This window comes from Petaurus breviceps, unplaced genomic scaffold, assembly GCF_028583685.1.
Source record: "Petaurus breviceps papuanus isolate PSGF00001 unplaced genomic scaffold, PetGlider_PUasm1.0 172, whole genome shotgun sequence".
In the NCBI taxonomy this organism is placed as follows: Eukaryota; Metazoa; Chordata; class Mammalia; order Diprotodontia; family Petauridae; genus Petaurus; species Petaurus breviceps.
Window position 1 is genome coordinate 5,949,681 of NW_027185755.1, and position 20,137 is coordinate 5,969,817.

A 20,137-nucleotide genomic window follows, 5' to 3' on the forward strand; every position below is an offset into this window, starting at 1 on the left:
TATCAGAAGGAGGAACTTTTGGGGCAGGGAGCAGAGAAGGGGATACCTGACCAATTCAGGGAGATGGAAGGAACCCACAAAGAAACCACTTTCCTCCCCTAAGTTCTGGCTGATGACAGAGATGCCTTGGGGGTTCTGGGGGAAAAAGAGAAGAGTCAGGGGATACTCAAGCCCCACTCCTAAGACACTTCCCAGGGTCTCCCTAGCTCTGTTGGGATGCCTCCCTAGTTCATGACCCATAAGAAACAACCTTAATGTCGATGGTGAATGGTTTCATCACTGGGTCTAGGCCGTGATTCACTGTGAACACCCTGTATTGAACTGGGAGGGAAACAAAAATATGTTGTTGGCCAGAGCCCAGATTTCTTGGCAGTAGGAGAATTCAGAGCCCAGAGATCCTAGGCAGTGAGGAAAACTAGAGCTCAAAGACCCTGGGCATTGATTGAGAGCCAGAGCCCAGAGACCTTAAACAGTTAGGGGGAGTTGGAGCCCAGAGATTCTGGGTAATGGAGAGAGAAAGGGGAGCGGAGCCCTCTGGACAAAACCAGAAGCTAGAAGTCAGCCTTCCTTCTCTGTCCCTCCGAGACATTGGGACCTACCCCATTGCTGAGGGGTATAGATGGTCTTGTCTGTCTGGATGAAGATATAGCCAGCATGTGGAGCAACCAGGATTGTTTTCATCAGAGAGAACATCTTTGAGGAGGCTTTGAGGACCACGTACTGCTTCCCTGGACGTGGAGGGAAGACTATGCTCTCAGGGATCTGGGAAGAAAATGTCTCAAACTCAGTACCTTTCCTTCACACCTGCACCTCCCACTGACTTCCCTGGCTCTATCTGGGGCACCACCATTGATCTAATATCCCATGTTCTTAACTTTAGGCTTGTCTTTGACTTCTTCCCTTCCCTGTCTCTAAGATCCAATCAGTTACCAAGCCCTGCCCATCCCACTTCTGTTAACAATCACTCACAAATGTTTCTGCTTTTCCCATTTTGTCAGCCCAGCACATTAGGAAATGTAAGTGATGGAGAAACAAATGTTAATTGGATTTTTTTTTAATGAAGAGATTGAAAGATGACCTTTCTTTAAGGTTCCTTTGCTGTCTCTTCCAACTCTAAATCTGTGATGCTTTGATTTGGTTCTTATCTTGCAGAGGACAAGTCTATGGGGGTCTGTCTAATTTCTCTTTCAGACTTCAATCTCTTTAGGTTAAACATTCCTTGTTTTGTTAATTTAAGTGTGTGTGTACATATAATAACTACATATATATTCATGATTCTTATGGATGAGGGTAGTCATGACACTTGCCTACTTAAAACTCTCCCTATTGTGTCTCAAATAATGTTCTAGCTCTTCTGCCTGACATCTCAGTCCTAGTCAATCTTTCCTAGCCTGTCTTTCCCACCATGAAAATTATTATTAATTATAAATTATTAATAAATTTAATAAATTATTAAATATTACTCTTCTAAGCACATTCCAGACAAAAAAACCTTCTTTAGTCTCCCACCCCATATACCAGATGCTTTCCCCCTTCTGCACTTTTGCTCAGCCTTTGGAGTGCCCACCTCTCCCAGGCAGCACATTGGATACAGCCCCAGGCCCAGAGTTGAAATCCAGCCTTAGATACTATCTGTGGAACCCTGGGCAAGTCACTTAACCACTATTTGCCTCAGTTTCCTCACCTGTAAAATGGGGATAATAACATCTACCTCCCAGGGTTGTTGTGAGGATCAAATGAAATAATATTTGTCAAGTACACAGAACCTGGCACATAGTAAACTCTCTCTCAATTTTAGCTATTTATTATTATCATTATTTCAACTTGAATTCCTACCCAACGTAGTAACTCTAAGGACTCTATTCCTGATTTTCTGCTCCCCTTCCTGGTTAGTAATGACTTCCCCAATAAGGAGTCACAGCCCTTTGTGTGTTCCTTTCCAAAGCACTGACCATGTAAAAATTGTCAATAGTTGTCCATTTCTGTGCCTTATCCTCCTGTAGCGCTGTAAGTTTCATGAGAACAGGGACTGAGGCTTAAGTTTTGTGGTTTCTTGTGTCCCTGTTATAGTGCTCTGCACACTGAGGAGAGATGTTTAAATGGCTGGAGAAGAGAACCCCAGCCGCTTGGTCCCCACCTCTACTGAGCCCTCAGAGGAGTGTAAGCTGAGGATGGACCCTGAGAAGGGCCTCTGAAGCAGGAGACAGGGCATGTGCTCTAAAGATCCTCTCTTGGTCCCTTGCCTCTGAATTCTGTAACTTCCTAGAGTCATGGGCTCACACTTAGGAAGTTCCTCTTAGGGTTTGACCCAAATCATCTTTAATCCTGAGACCTGATTTTCCAGGGTTAACTGGAGTAATAGAAGAGCTGTCTTGGGGTCTCTACCAACCCCAACCCCACAAAACGGCATGCCAAACTACACTATACCACAACACACACATACCGTCACAGAGGCCAAGGCCATATAGTTGTTGTCTGGGGACAGTGTGAGTGACGTGTCATACAACAATTGCCTTTCTAGGGGAAAGTCCCAAATTTTGAGAAACACTTCAAGAGGCTCAACCAGGGGCTTCTCAGGATCCTGATACACCTGGAGTATGATGTTTTCTGGGCTCCCCACCCATAGAACTCGAGGGGCCAGCAGGAGGTACCTGTATCAGGAAATATACCAAAAGAATGTCCAGGGACACAGAGTGGAAAAGACCAAGAGAAACACATGGAGTTGTGCAGAGGGAAAAACATGAGGAATTATACTCAAAGATGCTAAGGAGACTCCCACAGCTAGAACTACAGAAGAAAGACTCCAAGAAAACCAAATGACCATAGAACCTTAGAGCTGAAAGGGCCCTCAGAGGCTGTGGGATCTCACCCACACCCGCACAAGAAACACTGAGAGGTATGCAGAGGGAAAGAAATACGATGGTGAGAATGCACCAACATATAGAGGGAATCAATCACAAGGAGAGAAATACTGTGAAGACACTTGGAAGCATATTGATAGAAAAAGAGGCAGATGAGGTGGCGGGGCGGAGACACGCTGAAAACAACAGGAGATGCATCCCATCCCTTCCCCTACTCACAGAGGGTCACAGTAGGTAAGAGGGAGACCTAGAAGGAGAAGCAGTTGTAACAACCCCAGGTTCTTGGGGGCCTCCATAGCAGAGGCTGGCAAGATGAGAATGGAAGAAATGGGCTGGTATACTTGGGGCCGCTGCCCTCTGGTTATTTGTTTTGGCTCTACCTACAGACCAAGTTAATTACCAACTGAACTGAGAAGACTTCCCATAAACCCCATGGGATAGTGGGCTGCTTCCTCCAGTCCCAGCCCCAGTAGCAGCCCTGTTCCCAGGTCCTCCCCTATCAGCTGATTCTTGCTCCTGAAATTATTTTCTTGGGTCTGGAAGAGTATAGACTGTGATTCCCTTCCCCCTATCCCACCCAAGAGGAAAGGCCTTTCTAGTAGCCAAGACCTCAGAGGCCAATGTGCAATGTCCAACACAGGCAACTCCGACTGTTAGCTGCCCACTGTTCCTTCTCTGTCCTGTGTAAAGTACAAAGAGTTTCCTGGAACCATGGGATGAAAAGCTGCAACTGACCTCAGACATTTAGTTGACTGCCTCATTTTATAGGTGGGAAAACTGAGGCCCAAAGGGAAGGTCTCTTGCACTAGGTGATACACAGAGAGGATTGTAGGAACTAGAATTATATAAGGGACCTCAAAGAACATTTGATGAACCATGCTGAGGTTCTTAAGAGAGATGAAATTGACTTGCCTATGGTCACACAGGTAGAAAGGGGGAGAGCCGGGAGTTAAAACCAAGTACCTCCTGGTTGCCATTTCCTTCTCCAGCTCATTTTTCAGATGATGAAACTGAGGCAAATAGGGTTATGTGACTTGCCCAGGGTCTCAAAGCTAGTAAGTGTCTGAGGCCAGATTTGAACTCAGGAAGATGAGTCTTCCTGACTCCAGGCCTGGCATTCTATCTACTGCACCACATAGCTGCCCCATAGCTGATAACTTAAAAAAAAGAAAAAAAATCCTTGTAACAAGAATGAGTAGTCAAGCTAAGCAAATTGCCACATGGGCCATGTCTGAAAACATATGTCTCTGAAAAACATAGGAAAACAAATGTCTGAAAATATACGTCTCATTCTGCACCCTGGGTCCATCACCTGTCTGGCAGGAGAAACAGATACTTCCCAACCCCAGTAGCAACATCTGTCTGCACACCCTCCCCCTTCCCTTTCTCCCACTCCTGGGAGAGTCCAAAGCTCTCATCCTCAAGGGCTTGTCTCCTTTTTGAGCTATAGCTTACTCACACTTCTCACTCACTAGCCAGATGCACAATGTACACATTTAATTGGCATCGGCCAAATCCCTTTTCTCATTGTCTCTCTCTAAGAGCCTACATACAGGAGGAACTAGACAAGAGGTATTTGTAGAAGGGCAAGTGGGTTCTGGGGTAGGGAGATAGCCATAGACTGTGATGGAGTACGGATGATACTTCTCTGTTTCTTCCAATCCTGTTACTTCTCAATTCTCAAAGAGACCCTGATATGGTTAGGGTTCTCCAGCAGGAGGCATGCTACACCTTATCTGAGGAAATCAGGATTAGAAACAGAAGGAACTTAAAGATATTCTAATTCATCCCATTTATTAAGTGACTTCTAGGTGTCCCAGTGGATAGAGCACTGGGCTTGGAATCAGGAAGAGTTCAAATCCGGCCTTGGATGCTTACTAGCTGTATGACCCTGGGCAAGTCACTTAACCCTGTGTGCCTCAGTTCCTCATCTGCAAAATGAGAAGGAAACATGTAAGTATTCCGCTATCTTTGTCAAGAAAACCCCAAAACAGAGTCATGAAGAATTGGATACAACTGGACAAAAACCACAACATGGGCTAGGCTAGGGGTGGGGAACCTGTGGCCCTCTAGGTCCTCAAGTGTGGCCTTTGACTGAATCCAAACCTCACATAACAAATCCCCTTAATAAAATGATTTGTGCTGTAAAACTTGGACTTAGGCTGCACCCAAGGACCTAGAAGGTCAATATAATTCAACAAATACAGATGAACTAAGATGTTCAAGGCTCTCTGCTTGACCCTTCCTCTGTCCTTTACTTTCCTTTCCCAAGTGCCTTTCTATATCATTCCTAAGTTATTTAGTACAAATTCAAGAGATTTTTAAGGTCAGAGGATTTAAATCTATAAGGGGCCTTGGATATTCAAGTCTCTCACTTTTCAGTTGGGGAAACTGAGGTCTTGAGAGGCAGAAGGAACATGTTCATGATTGCACAAGTATTAAACATCAGAGCCAGGATTCAGACAGAGGGGTGAGGAAGTCCTACAGATCACAAAGTCCATAGGCTGTGATGGAGTATGGACTATGCAAGTATGTCTGTCCCCTGGCCCTTCCCTCAGTCCTCTCTTGGTGCTTCCAAGGCTAGCAGGGTGGTTCGATGTTGGGAAGTTCCAATTCTTAGGTGAAGTCCTGTCCAAATTCTTCACCTAAGATTTGTTCCTATCTGACCTGGACCACACAGTGTCACTCCACACAGAACCACACAATAGAGCACTGGAGGAGACTTTTTAGAGTGTGCACAATCCCCAGATCTTCTGATTTGACCATTTGGCTGGTGCCTTGAATCTAGTGCCATGTGGTGACCAATTCAGGTATTAAATTCTCTCATGGGACAATTCCTATAGGCTTAAGGAAGGTGGCATGGAAGGGGATTTGGGATGCAATTCTTTGGTGCCTCCAATCATCACACCCGGAGCACCTCCCGGCTATACATGCACTAAATGTGGGTGTTCCCCAAGGGTCTCTCCCGGACCCTCTTCTTTTCTCTGTCTATACCATCTCACTTGGTGATCTTATCAGTTCCCATGGGTTCATATCTCTATGCAGTTATCAGATATAGCCCTTCTGAGCTCCAGAACCACATCACCAACTGCCTTTTGACACCATATCAAACTGGATGTCGCATAGGCATCTCAAACTCAACCTGTCTAAAACAGAACTCATTAGCTTTCTTCCCAAACCCTCCTCTTTTCCCAATGTCCCTATTGCTGTAGCCTGGAGACCACATATGGCACTGCCATCTTTTCAGGCACGAGGCTCCCAACCTGTGTCACCCCACACATCCAGTCTAGTGTTAAAACTTTGTCATTGTATATCACTTTATCTTCATTCTCAAAGTCACCACCCTTTTATAGGCTCTTATGATTCATCATCTGGACTATTGCAATAGGTTTCGGAGCAGCTAGGTGGTGCGATGGATAGACCACTGGGCCTGGAGTCAGGAGGACTTAAGTTCAAATCCAGACTCAGGCACTTACTAGCTGTGGAACCCTAGGTAATTTGCTTAAACCCTCTTTGTCCCAATTTGCTCATCTATAAAATGGGAATAATAATAACACCTGTCTCCCACGATTGTTTTGAGGATCAAACGAGACATTAATTGTGAAGCACTTAGCCCAGGGTCTGGCACCTAGTAAGTGTTATATAGATGTTAGTTATTACTGCTGTTGACTAACTACCCAAAGGACACATACCCTTACTCTTTTACTTCTTTTTTTTTTTTGCCTTTTTTGAGGGGCAATTGGGGTTAAGTGACTTGCCCAAGGTTACACGGTTAGTGTTAAGTATCTGGGGCCGGATTTGAACTCAGGTTCTCTGACTCCAGGGCCAGTGCTCTATTCACTGCTCCATCTAGCCATCCTTACTCCTTTACTTCTGCCCCACTCAGTGAGAGTGAACCTGATCAGGGTCCCATAGGCATGGAAGGAGGATGTCAGCCATAGCAAATATCTCAGCAGCAGTCCTTTCTGAGGAATGGGAACTGAGGGTTGTGCTAACTGGAATGCCCATCTCTGACTCCGTCCCCTGGAAGTGCTCCCTCACCCCAGGAATTCAAGCCTTTTCTGGGAGAGGACTGCCCTGACCCTGAGCCCAGACCTATGAGAAGTTCCAATAAAGAATCCATAAGGGTGAGGTGCCCTGATTTGTGTGCTTTTGGAAAGATAGATGAACTATCCTTTGCTTACTCCCACCATCCAGGGATTAAGGCAGGGGGGAATGGAATCTGCTTTGGGCAGGGTTGGGGGTAGGGTAGGGTGGCACCATGCAAACAACATCTGGGAAGGGAGGAAGAGGAGAAAGTTAAACTTGGATTAGAGAAGAGGACATTAGGCTGTCTTAGTTGAGACAGTGGTCAAGAACAGAGAAAGCTCAGTCAGTATATGTATTTGGGAGACCAAGAAACAAGAGGTAGATTCTTCCAGGGCCTGGAAAGGGCTATACAGGGAGGCAGATGACCCAGGGGCTGCTGAAGATGTGTAACAATAATAGCAACAATGCTACTAGCATTTATATAGTGCTGTAAGGTTTGCCAAATATTTCCCGTGTTATTTCATTTGATTCTCACAAAAAACCTGGGAGGTAGGTGCCATTAATTATCTCCACTTTATATATAAGGAAACTGAGAGAAATGTATGTAGTGACTTTCTCAGTGTCAAACAGCTAGTGAGACAGGATTCAAACTCTTTCAAGGTCTTTTGTGACTCCAAGTCCAGAACTCTAGCTACCATAGCCCCTGGTTGTACACCTGAACCAAAACACTGAACTCTTGTGACTCTGCTGTATCCCTCCCCCATACTCCTAGACAGAGCCACATCCAGGAACTTTTGAACTTGGAACAAATACCACCAACTGTACCTGAGATCAGTGGAGTGAAGCGATCTTTCAGGTGAGCTGGACAGTGCAGCTCCCTGACCCATAGTGGGGTGCTAGAGATGCTAGGATGCCAGGTGGAGGCTGATGCTGGGGAAGTCATTATGTAGGGGTGTGTGTGTGTGTGTAAGTGAGAAAATTTACTGGCAAAATTCCTGGGAATACACATCAGAAGATGCAACATGAGTGCACAGTGAGATTTCATTGTGAGTTTCTGGGTTCCTGAGCAATAAAGGAATATGTTGGAGACTTTAGAGGGACCCCATGGTGACCATCAGACCTCAGGTTTCACCTGATGATTGGCTAGGAAATAAGTGCTGTCCTTGTAGGCATTGGGGTGGGAGTCACCATGCAGCACATGGGAAGACTGGTCTGTTTTCCTTTCTTTGAGGAGCATATGTTCCCAAGAAAAGGCAAAGCTAAGAGCTTAGATTTTTTTAAATAAATAAATTTATTTATTTTTAGTTTACAACATTTAGTTCCAAAAGCTTTTGAGTTCCAAATTTTCTCCTCCGCTTTCTCTTCCCCACTCCCCCCCAAGGTGGCAATGCAATCTGATATAGGTTCTACATACACATTCACATTAAACATATTTTCACTTTAGTCATATTGTACAGAAGAATTAGAACCAATGGAATGAACCACGAGAAAGAAGAAACAAAACAAAAAATAAAAGAGAGAGCAAATAGTTTGTTTCAATCTGCATTCAGGCTCTGTAATTCTTCCTCTGGATGCCGATAGGTTTTTCCAACATGAGTCTTTTGGAGTTGTTTGCATTGCTGAGAGGAACCAAGTCTATCAGAGTCAGTCATCACAGATACAATGTGTCTGTAATTGTGTACAGTGATCTGGTTCTGCTCCCCTCATTCAGCATCAGGTCACATAAGTAAAAGTTTAGATCGTAACAGAAGTAATCCCATTCACCAAGAAGTTGAGATTACAGACATAGCTAGAAGCAATAGGTTCTTGAATAGTCATTCAATAGTTGTATTTTTTTTTTTTGCTTTTTTTTTTTGGAGGTGGGAGGGCAGGGCAATTGGGGTTAAGTGACTTGCTCAAGGTCATACGGCTAGTAAGTGTTAAGTGTCTGAGGCTGGATTTGAACTCAGGTCCTCCTGACTTCAGGGCCAGTGCTTTATTCACTGAGCCACCTAGCCACCCACCCTCCCCCAAGAGTTGTATTTTTAAAAATTAATTCCATTCAACAAATATATTTTACTTTATGATGGAAAGGCGCAGTCCCTTTCAGGTCACTTGAAATGAGAAGGAGATAAGGATCCTGAGGGGTTGGGGGCTGAGACATTTTGATAAACTTTTAAACTGTCTCTGATAATCTTCAAACTTTCTGCTCTAGCTGATATGACATTTGGGCTGTTCCTAAGGCACTCAGAAGCTGAGGGCGAAGGATATGCCACTTGTGCAGAGAATCAGGCAGGCAATCTCTATTCAGTGATGTGCTTTCAGATTTGACAGGGGCCAGGCAGCTCAAGCTCAGCTCGGGTGCTATATGCATAGATTGAGTACACTCAGAGGACTCCTGCCCTTCTGTCTGTCTCTCTACTCTTATGTTCACATAGGACAGCTCTTCCTGTGGAGAGGAGACATCCTCTACCTTAGAGCTGATAATGTTAGACTTCCAGGTCTGGCTTCAAAAGAACAAGATCTCAAAAGAGCTAGACCCTTCACATGAGTTCTTCAAAATAAATCTTCCCACAAAAGCACCGGGATCATTTCCTTTTTTTTTTTTTTGATCATTTCTTCTGCAAAAGCAAAACTGTTTGGGTAAATTGTGAAGTGGCTGAAGCCTTTTCCCACTACACATCTGAGGATTTTCTCCACCTGCTGTGTTGAAATCTAAACACAGGAATAAGCTTAGAGGTATAATATTCCAAGGTTGAAACCTTCACTCCAGTCTTCTGCCAGACTTCCAATTTCTGAAAGCTGCCAAAAACCTTTAGTCCTCTCACTGAATGACTCAGTATGACAGATAAGCAGACACAAGTTCTGTAAACTGAATAAACAATGTCTCCCCCATATATGGATTGCCATGTGTTCAACTGTGTGTAGATGCTGGTGTAATCAATAAAATACAAATTCAGGCTATAAAACTATGCATACCCTTTAACCCAGCACTGCTAGGTCTGTATCCCAAAGAGATGAAAAGGATTTATATGTACAAAAGTATTTATAGCAAAGAATTGGAAATTGAGGGGATGCCCATCAATTTGGGGAATAAATGAACAAGTTGTGGTATAGGATTGTGATGTAAATGATGATCAGAATGCTCTCAAAAAAACCTGGACTTAACATGAACTGATGCAAAGCAAAATGAGCAGAACCAGGAAAACACTGTTCACAGTAACAGCAATATTATATGGTGATCAATTGTGAATGACTTAGCTATTCTCAGCAACACAATAATCCAAGAAAATTCAGAAAAACTCATGATGAAAAATGCTACCTATCTCCAGAGAAAGAACTGATGGAGTCTGAATACAGATCAAAGCATACTATTTCTAAACTTTCTTTTTCTTTTTTTTTGGTCTTTTTTTTACAATATGATTAAAATGGAAATGTGTTTTGCATGACTGTACATGTATAACATATGTGAAATTACTTGCCTTCTTAATGAGGGGGAAGGGGAGAAAGGGAACTTGGAACTCAAAAATTTAAAAAAAGGTTAAAAATTGTTTTACATGTAATTGAGGAAAAATTAAATATTAAATTAAAAATAACAATAAAATACAAATTTACTTGCAAAGTGTTCCTATATTCATAGGTGGGGGGAAGGCTAGAGTAAAGGACTGACTTCTACCAAGGCCAGAGCCCAGGAATAAGCCCCCACCAAGGGAGGGGATTATGAATTCAGGATTTCAAGGTTCATCTCGTGAAAAGATTGAGAAGGGGGGTGGGTCTGGCTGTGGGTCACTCATATCCTTGAATAAATGTGACTTCTTCACATATATACGACCTTCTTCATACATGCTGTCCTCTTCATATGACTCTGAACCCCCAACATGTGTGACCTCCCTCACATGGGCGTGACCCTGGGTCGGAGGCAATTCCCTGAGAGGCAGCGGAGAAAACAGAGGCTGAACCGGAAAAGGGGTTGGCAGCGGAAGAGCAGACGGTAGAAGGTGTGGACAGAGAGGTCTCCAGAAGGGTCGGCATACTTCAGGGCAGTCAGGGGTGTATAGAGGGTGTTGGTCTGATAGCGAAGAGATGGCTGTGTTGAGCCAATCACCTGGGCAATGGCCTGGAAAGAGTAGACTCCTGACTCTTAGGCTCAAACTTTCCCAACCTCCAAAGAGACAAGAATGAGGGGCATGGAAACAGAAGCCTAAGGAGGAGGCAGGAAAGGAGGAAAGTGGGGGTCATGGCCCTTGTTAGAGTCAGAGGTTGCTGTGGAAGGTATGGCCAGCCCAACCCCAAGGGATTCCTGGACCCACAGCTTTACTGATGAAATTGGGAGAGGAAGAGAGAATTGGGAGGCATGAAGACTTCCATTCCCCTACCTGGGCAACATCCTCAGGGCTCTGGCTCAGGGTCTGGAAAATCTCTTTTGATGCTGGGAGGTAAACATCAAGGAAGTAGCTCAAGGTCTCAGGGTCAGTGCCAGGAAAATCAGCTTTGGAGACCTGGGCCTCTAACTTGGCCTCAAAATCCGTGTTCACTGGCCCTGGTTCCACTAAGGACACACTGGGGAGGAATTTGGACTCCCATAAAGCCTTTCTTCAATGACTGACTGCCCCCAGGACTCATCTTGGGAGTCTCATTGTGGGTTATCAATTCAGAGAAGTAGAGGCCTCAGGAGGACACTATAGTCAAGGACACCCTCTACTCACAAAGACTCTTCTCACCCCAGACCCCTCCCCTTAGAGTCTAGTCCCTCTCCCCACTCATAGCCCAAGACCTACTCCTCACTCAGGACATCCTCTCAGAGCATAGGCCTCTCTCTCCCACAATCCCCTGCCCCCAGAGCCCAGACCTCCCTATTCCCTCATGGCTCAGCCCCTACTGTTCTATCAGGACCCCCTCCCCCACTGACCCCCTTCAGCTCTTTCCCTCCTCAGGGTACAGATTCTCCTCTTCTCCCCCCTCAGGTCTCTCACTCAGTGTTTAGATTCCCAGAAAGTTCCACCCTGGGTTCCATCCCCATCTCACAAAATATTGAACCGCAGAAGCTGCACAGCCAGACTCTCACAGAACCCCTCCAATGCAAACTTGGAGGCTGAGTAGACATCATTGAATACGACACCTGGAATGGCAGGCATGTCAGAATGGGAATGTATTCAGGTTCTATGTGTGTCTAAGGGAGCCCACAGTCCAATCCTGCTCCTGCCCCTGCCCCTGCCCTGGGAGTATCTAAGTAGACCTTAATTTCTTCCCTCAGAATTAGGGACCTTTAGGTAGACAAAGTTCCTGCCTGGGATTTGACAGAAGGAAGAGATGGAGCAGGGGGAAGTTAGAGTGAGGCCAGATCCTTCCTTTCAGGGTAAGGAGAAAAATTTGGGTAGAGGATCTGAGTGGGGCTATTTTTCTACTTAGGAGCAGGACCCAACATGGAGGATCCCAGAGGTGGGGAAGGGAGTCTTACCTTGCAATCCCATGACACTGCTGACCACCACGATATGGCCCCTACGTCTCAGCTTCATGCTGGGCAGCACGGCCTTAATCAGCTGGACTGCTCCAAAGAAGTTGGTTTCAAAGACCTTCCTGATGTCTGCCATATCGAGGCCCTCCAGGGGCCCTACAAGTCCCAAACCTGCATTGTTTACTGGAGGGAGTAGGGAGGGATGATACCAAGGATGGATGAGGATGAACCCTGGCCCCTCCCTCCCTATCCCTGGACAGCTCCAGCTCCAGCTCCAGCCCCTACCATACTCCCCATCCCAATCTGGAACTAATGAAGAGACCCTGGGTTATCTTAGTGTAAGTGGGAGGGACTGAGCACAGACCTGGGGAAGGTATGATTGCCTGGGGGTGGCAATCTGGGAGGTAGAGGAGTCATAGGAACAGAGGAAAGAACCAAGATCAACTAGGCCAACACTCATTTTACAGGGGAGGAAACTGAGGTCAAGAGAAGGAAAATTACCCACCCAAGATCACACAACTTGTCAGTGGCAGAGCAGGGGCTCCTACTCTATGACTCTAAGAAGATGGTAGGATAGCATGACTTTGAGCTAAAAGGGCCTCAGTGTCCACCTAGCCCAGGGTTTCTTCACCTTTTTTCATGTCATGGATCCCTTAAGCAGTTGGTCTGCTGAAGCCTATGAACTTCCTTTCAGAATCATGTTTTTAAAGGCACAAAATACATACAATTATGTCATTTTTTTTCTGATCCAAGTTCCTGAACCCTCAGAAATCTATCCACAGACCCCTTGGAGGGGGATGTCCTTGGATCCCAAGTTAAAAACCCTTGATATACAACACAATCAACCAAAATTCCAGAGGACTCATGACAAAATATACTATTTCCAAACAGAAAGGTGATGGACTTAGAGTAAGGATTGAAGTATATATATTTTTTGAGATGGCTAATGTGGGAATTTGTTTTGCTTGACTATACATATTTATAAAGGGTTTCATTTTTCTTGCTTTCCCAATGGACAGGGGAGGTGGAAGGGAAAAAATTCAGAACTGAAAATAAAATAAAATTGAATTTAAAAAAAGAACCTCTGATCTAGTTTAACACCCTCATTTTACAGATGGAGAAACTGAGGCAAAAAAAATGAGATGGCTTGCCCCAGATCACACAAGTAGTGAGTAATAGCCAGAATATGCCAAGTGCTCAGGCTCCAAGTTCAACCATCTTTCTACTACAGAGGGTGACGGAAAGAGTCCCCCCTCTCACCCCACCCTTCCTTCCCCTGGGCTGGAGGTAGACTGGCTGGAGGTGGACTGGCTGACTCCTTAGATAGGCCAGGAGAAGTCTGTCTCACCTAGCACATCCAAAGAACCTCCCTCAATGTTGCTTAGGCAGGCAGACACAGAGTCTTCACTGCAGACGTCCATCTGTGCCACAGTCAATGTCCGACCCAGAGCCTCACCAGCTGCAGCCTCCAGTTTCTCCTTCTTCCCCAGGTCTCGCATGGTGGCAATCACTACACTGACAAAGAACACTGCACTGAGGGTAGGGGAACAGCACAGACTTCCAGTACCCTCTCCCCTTCCTCCAGCTCCTATGGGACAATTGCCTTGCCCACTGTGGTTAAGTGTGCACGTATACTCACGTACACAAGTGTATATCTATGTGTGTGTACATAATTGGAGCTTAATACAGGATTAATTCACATATGTGTTGTATGTACTACATGTCTATAAACATAAAGAACTAGGATCAGAGAATAGAAGGTATATTATATGGTAGGAAGGTCGATTCTGGCTCAGTATAAGGAAAATCTTCCCTATAGTTAGAGCTATTCAAAAAAGGAATGGGCTGGGGCAGCTAGGTGGTGCAGTGAATAGAGCACTGGCCCTGGAGTTAGGAGGACATGAGTTCAAATCCAGCCTCGGACACTTAACACAAAAACTAGCCATGTGACCTTGGGCAAGTCACTTAACCCCAATTGCCCTACCTTCTCCCCTCCAAAAAAAAAAAGAATTGGCTGCCTTGGGAGGTAGTGAGTTCCCTGTTATTGATAGTCTTCAAGTGAAGGCCAGATGAATACTTTTTGTGTCTGTTTTGGTGGAGATTACATTTCACATGAGGCGGGGGATTAGACAAGATGATATCTAACACCTCTTCTAGTTCCTAGATACAGAGCTGAAAGGGACCTTAGCAGTGGCCCCTTATTTTACAGAGAAGGAAACTTAGAGGCACAGAGAGGTTGGATGACTTGCCTAGAGTCACATAGTTAATAAATATCTGAGGCTGTATTTGAACCCATATTTTTTGACTCTCAACCCAGTGCACTCACTATTCACTTCACTAATCTGCTTCTCTTCTAAGAGTCTGTGTGTCTACTGTAAGGGTAATGATGTTGAAGGAGAGGGGAGGAGGCTTTATCCAATTTGGCAGAAATCCAACTGGGGCCTCAAGTCCTAACCTCCCTCTCTCCCCACTTACCAAAAGACTTCTCTTAAGTAATAGCTCCTTTGCTCACACCAACCCTTGATCCCTCTGGGCCATAGTGATTTGTGTGTAGGGGGAAGAGGGTGAGGTCAGGCTGGGGAGCCAGGAATTGTGGGATCATTTGTGGAATCATCAGAGCTAGCAGGAGTCATTGAGAGGACTACCTAGAAGGGGGGCTTCGAGGGTCCCAAATCCTCCCTCCACAGAAACATGAAGGACTATGTCCAAGGTTATACTTATATAAGAGGCTTAGTCCTGGAGGCATAATCCTAGAAGGAGAGAGGAGGGAGGGAAAGCAGGAAAGAGGGGACAATTGAAGATATAATAAGGAGTGGAAAGGAGGGTTTGTCAAGCCTGGGGTGAGGAAGGTCCCCATGGCATTTCCTTCCTTAATCTTCACTTCCTTGGAAAATGTAGACAAAATGGATTGGAGAGAAGTAATGGCAAAGGAAGACAGAGGGTCTGTGTAAATGGCTTTGTTAATGTGTCTATCTGTGCCAATATGATAAATCTTTGTATCTGTGTCAACATGTCTGCATCTGTATTACTAAAAATTGAACTGAATTGTATTTCTATGCCTGTGTACCTGTGTCTGTGTATTTCTGTATGTCTGCCTCTTTGTGTACATTTGTATGTATGTATTGGTTAGCATGTTTGGCTCAGTCTTCTACTCCCACTAAAACTGGGGACTTCCATCTTCCAGTAGAAGGGGTCCCAAACCCATTCCCATCCCTTTGCTCTGCTTACCATGGTATCTCTGTTGAGGGTCCTGGGCTAACTTCACAGCCAGATGTAGACCAATTCCTGAAGAACAGCCAGTGATCAGGACAGTCCTGGGGTGTCCTTCTGGGCCCTCAGCTCTTGCCATGTCTGACCTCTCTGAGTCATGTGATCATCCTTGTTTGTCTGGTCATGCCTGAACTCCCCCTCCCCCCTTCCTTCCAAGATCACATGATGCCTGTGCAGCAGGACAACATAATGAACCAAAGGCTTAAGAGTATGTAGGAAGGAGGACAGGTAGGGAGATAAAGAAGACAGGAAGGAGAAGAAAAAACAATCATACCTCTTCCAACCACTGAACATAGGGAGCCCTGGAACCTAAAGGAGAAACTGGGGGACAATTAGAATGCACATGGCAGTGTGGTGGAGTAGAAAGGACTCTTGACTTTCTACTGAATATGAGGATCTGGAGGATCTGAATATGAAACGTGACTGCTGTTTGCTCTCAGTGTGACCTTGGGTAGATCTCTTAACATTCTGGGCCTCAGTTTTTTCCTGTTTATTAAATTAAGTGGTAAGACTAGATGACTCCTACTATCCATTTCCTCTCTTCAGGGCCTTATTCAGCTACCGTCCTAAGAACTGAGAGCTTTGGAAGCCATGCTCAACCCCAGTTTCTCTGCATCACAGACATCAGGGGGTCAGGCAGAAATCTGTATTTCTGGGACCCCTAATCCACTGGCAGGAGGGACACCTTTGAGCTGAAAAAGGTTCAAGTACAGAGATCAGACATGAAAGAGAGAGAGAGACAGAGACAGAGGGGAGAAGGAATGAGTTAGAAGGCTGATTAGATATAAGGTTAGATATAGGTTAGTTGTAAGTTCTGGCCTGGTATGATTTCCTGAGGGCAGCTAGGTGGCCAAGCGGATAGAGTTCTGGGGTTGAAGTCAGGAAGACTCATCTTTTTGAGTTCAAATCTGGCTTCAGACACTAATTTGTGACCCTGGGCAAGTCATTTGACCCTATTTGCCTCAGTTTCCTCATCCACAAAATGAGCTGGAGTGTCAAACCACTCCAGTTATCTTTGCCAAGAAAACCCCTAATGGGGTCACTACTCAACAACGTGATTTACTGAGTCTGGAAACGTTTTTTGCTATTCTTTAGAATAAGCCCAGAGGTCTCATAAGTATTATTGCTGGTAATGAATAGCCTTGAGCAGGACCAGGGATATTGAAATCCTACCCCCATCCTCTACCATCTGGCCTTCGGGCCAGACTCACCCCTGCACACAAAGCTGCTTAAAAAAAAAAAAATTTTTTTTAAAGAGAAAGCCGGCAAAGGAGGGGTTAATCCCTCCTCAGTATCCCGGCCTCTTCGGCCTGGAAATGGAGCAGAGATTCCCCACTCCGACTCTCTTGTCTCAAGGTGCATGTACCCCTCCCTTGGGCCAGGTCTTTTGGTACTTCCACAAAGAAGCTTACGTATGGGCTTATATTCAGAGCATGACCAACCCTAGGGGACCCCCAAGACCAGACTCAAGAGTCTGGGGCGACTTAAACGCGCGGGTGCGCACGCAAGCACACACGTGTACCGAGAAACAGACACAGACACATATGTGCTGAAACCTGCCCTGGGTTGGGATGGGCGGCGGAAGGCTCTAATTACTCTGGGCTCCCCTACCTCAAATTCTCAAGGATGGAGGAAGGAGGCTTGAGTTGGAATAACCTTGCCCCAGCTCCAAGCCCTCAGGGACTGCCGGTGCCCGGCTCCAGCCTCCCTAAAATCGGCCAATTAGGTCTTTGGATAAAATTTTCCCAACTCCGGCTTTTCTCCAGGGAGAGTTCCAAGTGAGCACGCCCCCGCCCCGCCTCACCCGGCCCCGCCCTGCCCGGCCCGGCCCAGGCTGGGCCCGGGAGCTGGGGTGGGGTGGGGACAGGACAGAACCAGAGGGGGCGGGGGCTCCGGCAAGTTTCTGCTTAGAAGTCTGTAGAAGTTGTCTTAAGCTCGTAGTGGGAGCCCCTCTGACCTTTCAGAGGTTTCCCCTCCCCCCACCTCTCCCACCTGTCACAGCTGGTAGTAAGGAGGCTCCCAGTGTGCGTTTCCGAGGGTGATAGCGGCACACAGCTGCGCCCGGGGCTGGGGCCGGCTGGAATTGAGGATGAGGACTGGGACCGGTAGCCGAAAATGGGGCAAGTCCAGGTCCTGGGCAGACCTCTTCCTGTTCCTCACTTCCCTGATACAACTCCCCCAAGGGGGAATAGGTAAGTGGGACCCGTGGGGTTTAGTGAAGGTGAGTGGATTTCCCAAGTCAAAAACCGCGCCCTCTCCACCCCCCCCCCCCAAGTCCTGAAGAGGGAAAGGGAAGGGAATCCCAGAATTTTTCCCAGTGTCTGGGTGGGGCTGGGGGGAAATGAGGGTATGATTTCGTGAGAGAGATAATGAGTTTGAGTGTGTCATTCCGTGCCAAGAGTGGTCAATTATGTGTATAATAGCTGTTATGTGAGCGGTTTGGGTGTGATTGTGACTCTCAGTTTGAAGTGGGATAGTGACTGGGTGATTGTGTGGGGTGTGTGTGACTGCTGTGTCACTGCATTATGGTAGTAGTTGTGATCTGTCAGTCTGTATGTACGATAATCATTGAATTGTATGATTCTGGTTGTATGTCTGTATCTGTGGTTGTGACTGTCACACACAGCACTGTGTGCATTGTAGCATTGTGTAGCATTGTGAGAGTGCTCAAGTGTCTGAATATGATTGCACGTTTGTGTATGAGGTTGGTATTGTTTGAGTGGTGGGTGCGAATTCTTCTGTGTGTGCTATGGCAGTTGGGCGCAAATGTGTCTCAGTGTATGATATAATGATTATGTGTGTGATAAAGGTGTGTGTATGTGGGACACCCTGTGTATTGGGAGTGTGTGAGAGGCAGTGATTGTATATCAGTGATTGTATTAAGATCTGAGTTCAAATCTGGCCTCAGACACTAGCTGTGTAATCCTGGGTAAATCTTTTAACCCTGCTTGCCTCCGTTTCCTCATTTGTAAAATGAGCTGGAGAAGAAATGGCAAACCACTCGAGTATCTTTACCAAGAAAACCCCAAATGGGGTCAGGAAGACTCAGACCCGACTGAAACCACTGAACAACAATTGTACTAATATAAGTGAGACTGTGTATGACCGAGTTGTCACGTATGAAATGTGTGTATAATTACACATATTGTTGCATAAATCTGTTATTTTTATTGTATCATTGTGTGCGTGTGGTAGTGGGTGATGCGGGAAGGGCGTGAGTTTAGCTGAGAGATTTATCTCATTAGCTTCTGCCCATCCCTTGGCTTTGGGGGAGATGATGGCGCCCCCTGGAGGTGTTAATTGCCTCCCCTGGTCATCCTTCCTACCCTAGAGTGGTTTTGCCCACGTCTCCACCTTTCTCTCCAAACTCCAATCCCTTTTGCTTCCTTTGACTGTGGGTACTCTGCCCGCTAGCCTGGAGTCCCTAGCCTGAGCTGCCCCGCCTGCTTCCTACTGCATAGGAGCCCTGGGCGGTCCCTGAGGCCGCTCAGCTCAGCACCATGGACAGGACCCAGGGAGAAGGGGAGGGGCAGGCTTGGGTTCAGGGGCTGGGTTGGAGGGGGCAAATATCCTCTCCTCCCCCACCAGCTGCGACCCAGTTTAAAAGTGTTTTTCCTTTCTAATTTCTCAGCATCCCCCGGGGTGGCCCTAGGCCTGAGCTGAGTGAGTCATCAGCAACTGTGACACATAGACAGCTGTGCATATCTGGCATGGGGGGTTGGGGGGGGGGGTCTCTCCACCCCCAGGGGAAGGAGTCCCCATTCTCTTCCTTAGAACAGGCATTCCTCAGGGGGAGGTGATTCTGAAGTACTCTGCCCTGATTGCTTCTGGGAAGGCTACAACCCTTCTCCCACATCTGTGATTGGAAGTCCCTTTGCTCCCCAGAGCTAACCCATTTCAGTGTCCATAAAGAAGACCTTGAGCTCTTATAACTGCCCCAGAACCCTTTCATTCTTTTTCTAGGCCCTAGCTTGGCAGAGAATTGGAATGGGGGAGAGGAGAGAGGCCACTGATGCCAACTCCGCCCCCATCCTCTAGGACTAAAGACCTCTTGTCTTTGGTCACTCTGGCCTGGGGAAAAGGAAAGGAATGAGCTAACTCCAAGACTAAGGAGAGCACCAGATACTGCCATAAGTTTTAGAAGGGATTTAGATTAGGTGTTAGCAAGAACCTACAAATACCAGAAATTGTTATAATTAGCAATTCAAAGACTGGGATAGGGGTGAGGGGTTAGGTAGAACCCTTGTAGGAGGGCTGATGGGGGAGTGGCCAGACCACTATTTATATTTCTTCCCTTACTATGGGCCAGTGACTGTCCATGGGAAGAGATGCCTGTGGTCAATGGGGAGCCAGACTCCCAGACCCTGCTTCAACCTTTACCCCCTAAGGGAGCCCTGACACTAACCCTTCCTCTTTTCCCTCCAAATCCTTCTCGAACACACTGAAGGGTAGGAATCAGGATAGGCTCTAATCCAGATCTCATTTCTGACAACTCAGTTATGTGCCAGGCTATGAAATTCAGAATCAGTTAAAAAAAAAAAAA

The 20,137-nt window shown here is 46.2% G+C and overlaps 3 protein-coding genes across 7 annotated transcripts in view; 1 reads left to right on the forward strand and 2 right to left on the reverse strand.

The window, feature by feature from the left end:
• The window catches only part of LOC138157502 (venom factor-like), a 27,114-nt gene extending 23,934 nt beyond the window's left edge, over nt 1-3,180 (reverse strand). The window contains exons 1-5 of the mRNA XM_069083121.1: nt 3,081-3,180; nt 2,444-2,651; nt 600-762; nt 251-321; nt 47-135 (exon numbers count right to left, since the gene is read on the reverse strand). Of these exons, the coding sequence (XP_068939222.1) occupies nt 47-135; nt 251-321; nt 600-762; nt 2,444-2,651; nt 3,081-3,157 (608 nt within the window). The 5' untranslated portion in view covers nt 3,158-3,180. The remainder of the gene's footprint in view (nt 1-46; nt 136-250; nt 322-599; nt 763-2,443; nt 2,652-3,080) is intronic.
• A 5,009-nt stretch (nt 3,181-8,189) lies between these two features.
• RDH8 (retinol dehydrogenase 8) lies at nt 8,190-17,376 on the reverse strand. Of its 5 annotated transcripts, none has more exons than XM_069083126.1 (7): nt 17,206-17,376; nt 15,553-15,609; nt 13,673-13,834; nt 12,328-12,507; nt 11,895-11,988; nt 11,246-11,429; nt 8,190-10,986 (listed from the first exon to the last, which is right to left on the reverse strand). In XM_069083126.1, the coding sequence occupies exons 3-7, from the start codon at nt 13,821-13,823 to the stop codon at nt 10,762-10,764; spliced, it is 834 nt and encodes a 277-aa protein (XP_068939227.1). In that variant the 5' UTR covers nt 13,824-13,834; nt 15,553-15,609; nt 17,206-17,376; the 3' UTR covers nt 8,190-10,761. The 5 variants fall into 5 exon arrangements, with proteins under 5 accessions (XP_068939227.1, XP_068939226.1, XP_068939228.1 ...); XM_069083125.1 differs by having other exon boundaries at nt 13,673-13,839; XM_069083127.1 differs by lacking the exon at nt 17,206-17,376 and having other exon boundaries at nt 8,190-10,796; nt 15,553-15,822.
• A 71-nt stretch (nt 17,377-17,447) lies between these two features.
• COL5A3 (collagen type V alpha 3 chain) overlaps nt 17,448-20,137 on the forward strand; it is a 31,897-nt gene continuing 29,207 nt past the window's right edge. Inside the window, exon 1 of the mRNA XM_069083183.1 lies at nt 17,448-17,786. Coding sequence (XP_068939284.1) covers nt 17,684-17,786 — 103 coding nt within the window. The 5' untranslated portion in view covers nt 17,448-17,683. The remainder of the gene's footprint in view (nt 17,787-20,137) is intronic.

Bases quoted from the DNA above. Each gene is read 5' to 3' on its own strand.
- RDH8 (XM_069083122.1), bottom strand. From the start codon at position 15,673: ATGGCAAGAGCTGAGGGCCCAGAAGGACACCCCAGGACTGTCCTGATC. The intron at 13,835-15,552 runs GTAAGCAGAGCA...TTGTCAGTGTAG, and splicing joins CCCTCAACAGAGATACCATG to TGATTGCCACCATGCGAGAC. The intron at 11,430-11,894 runs GTGAGATGGGGA...ATTCCTCCCCAG, and splicing joins CTTCTGCGGTTCAATATTTT to TGTGTCCTTAGTGGAACCAG.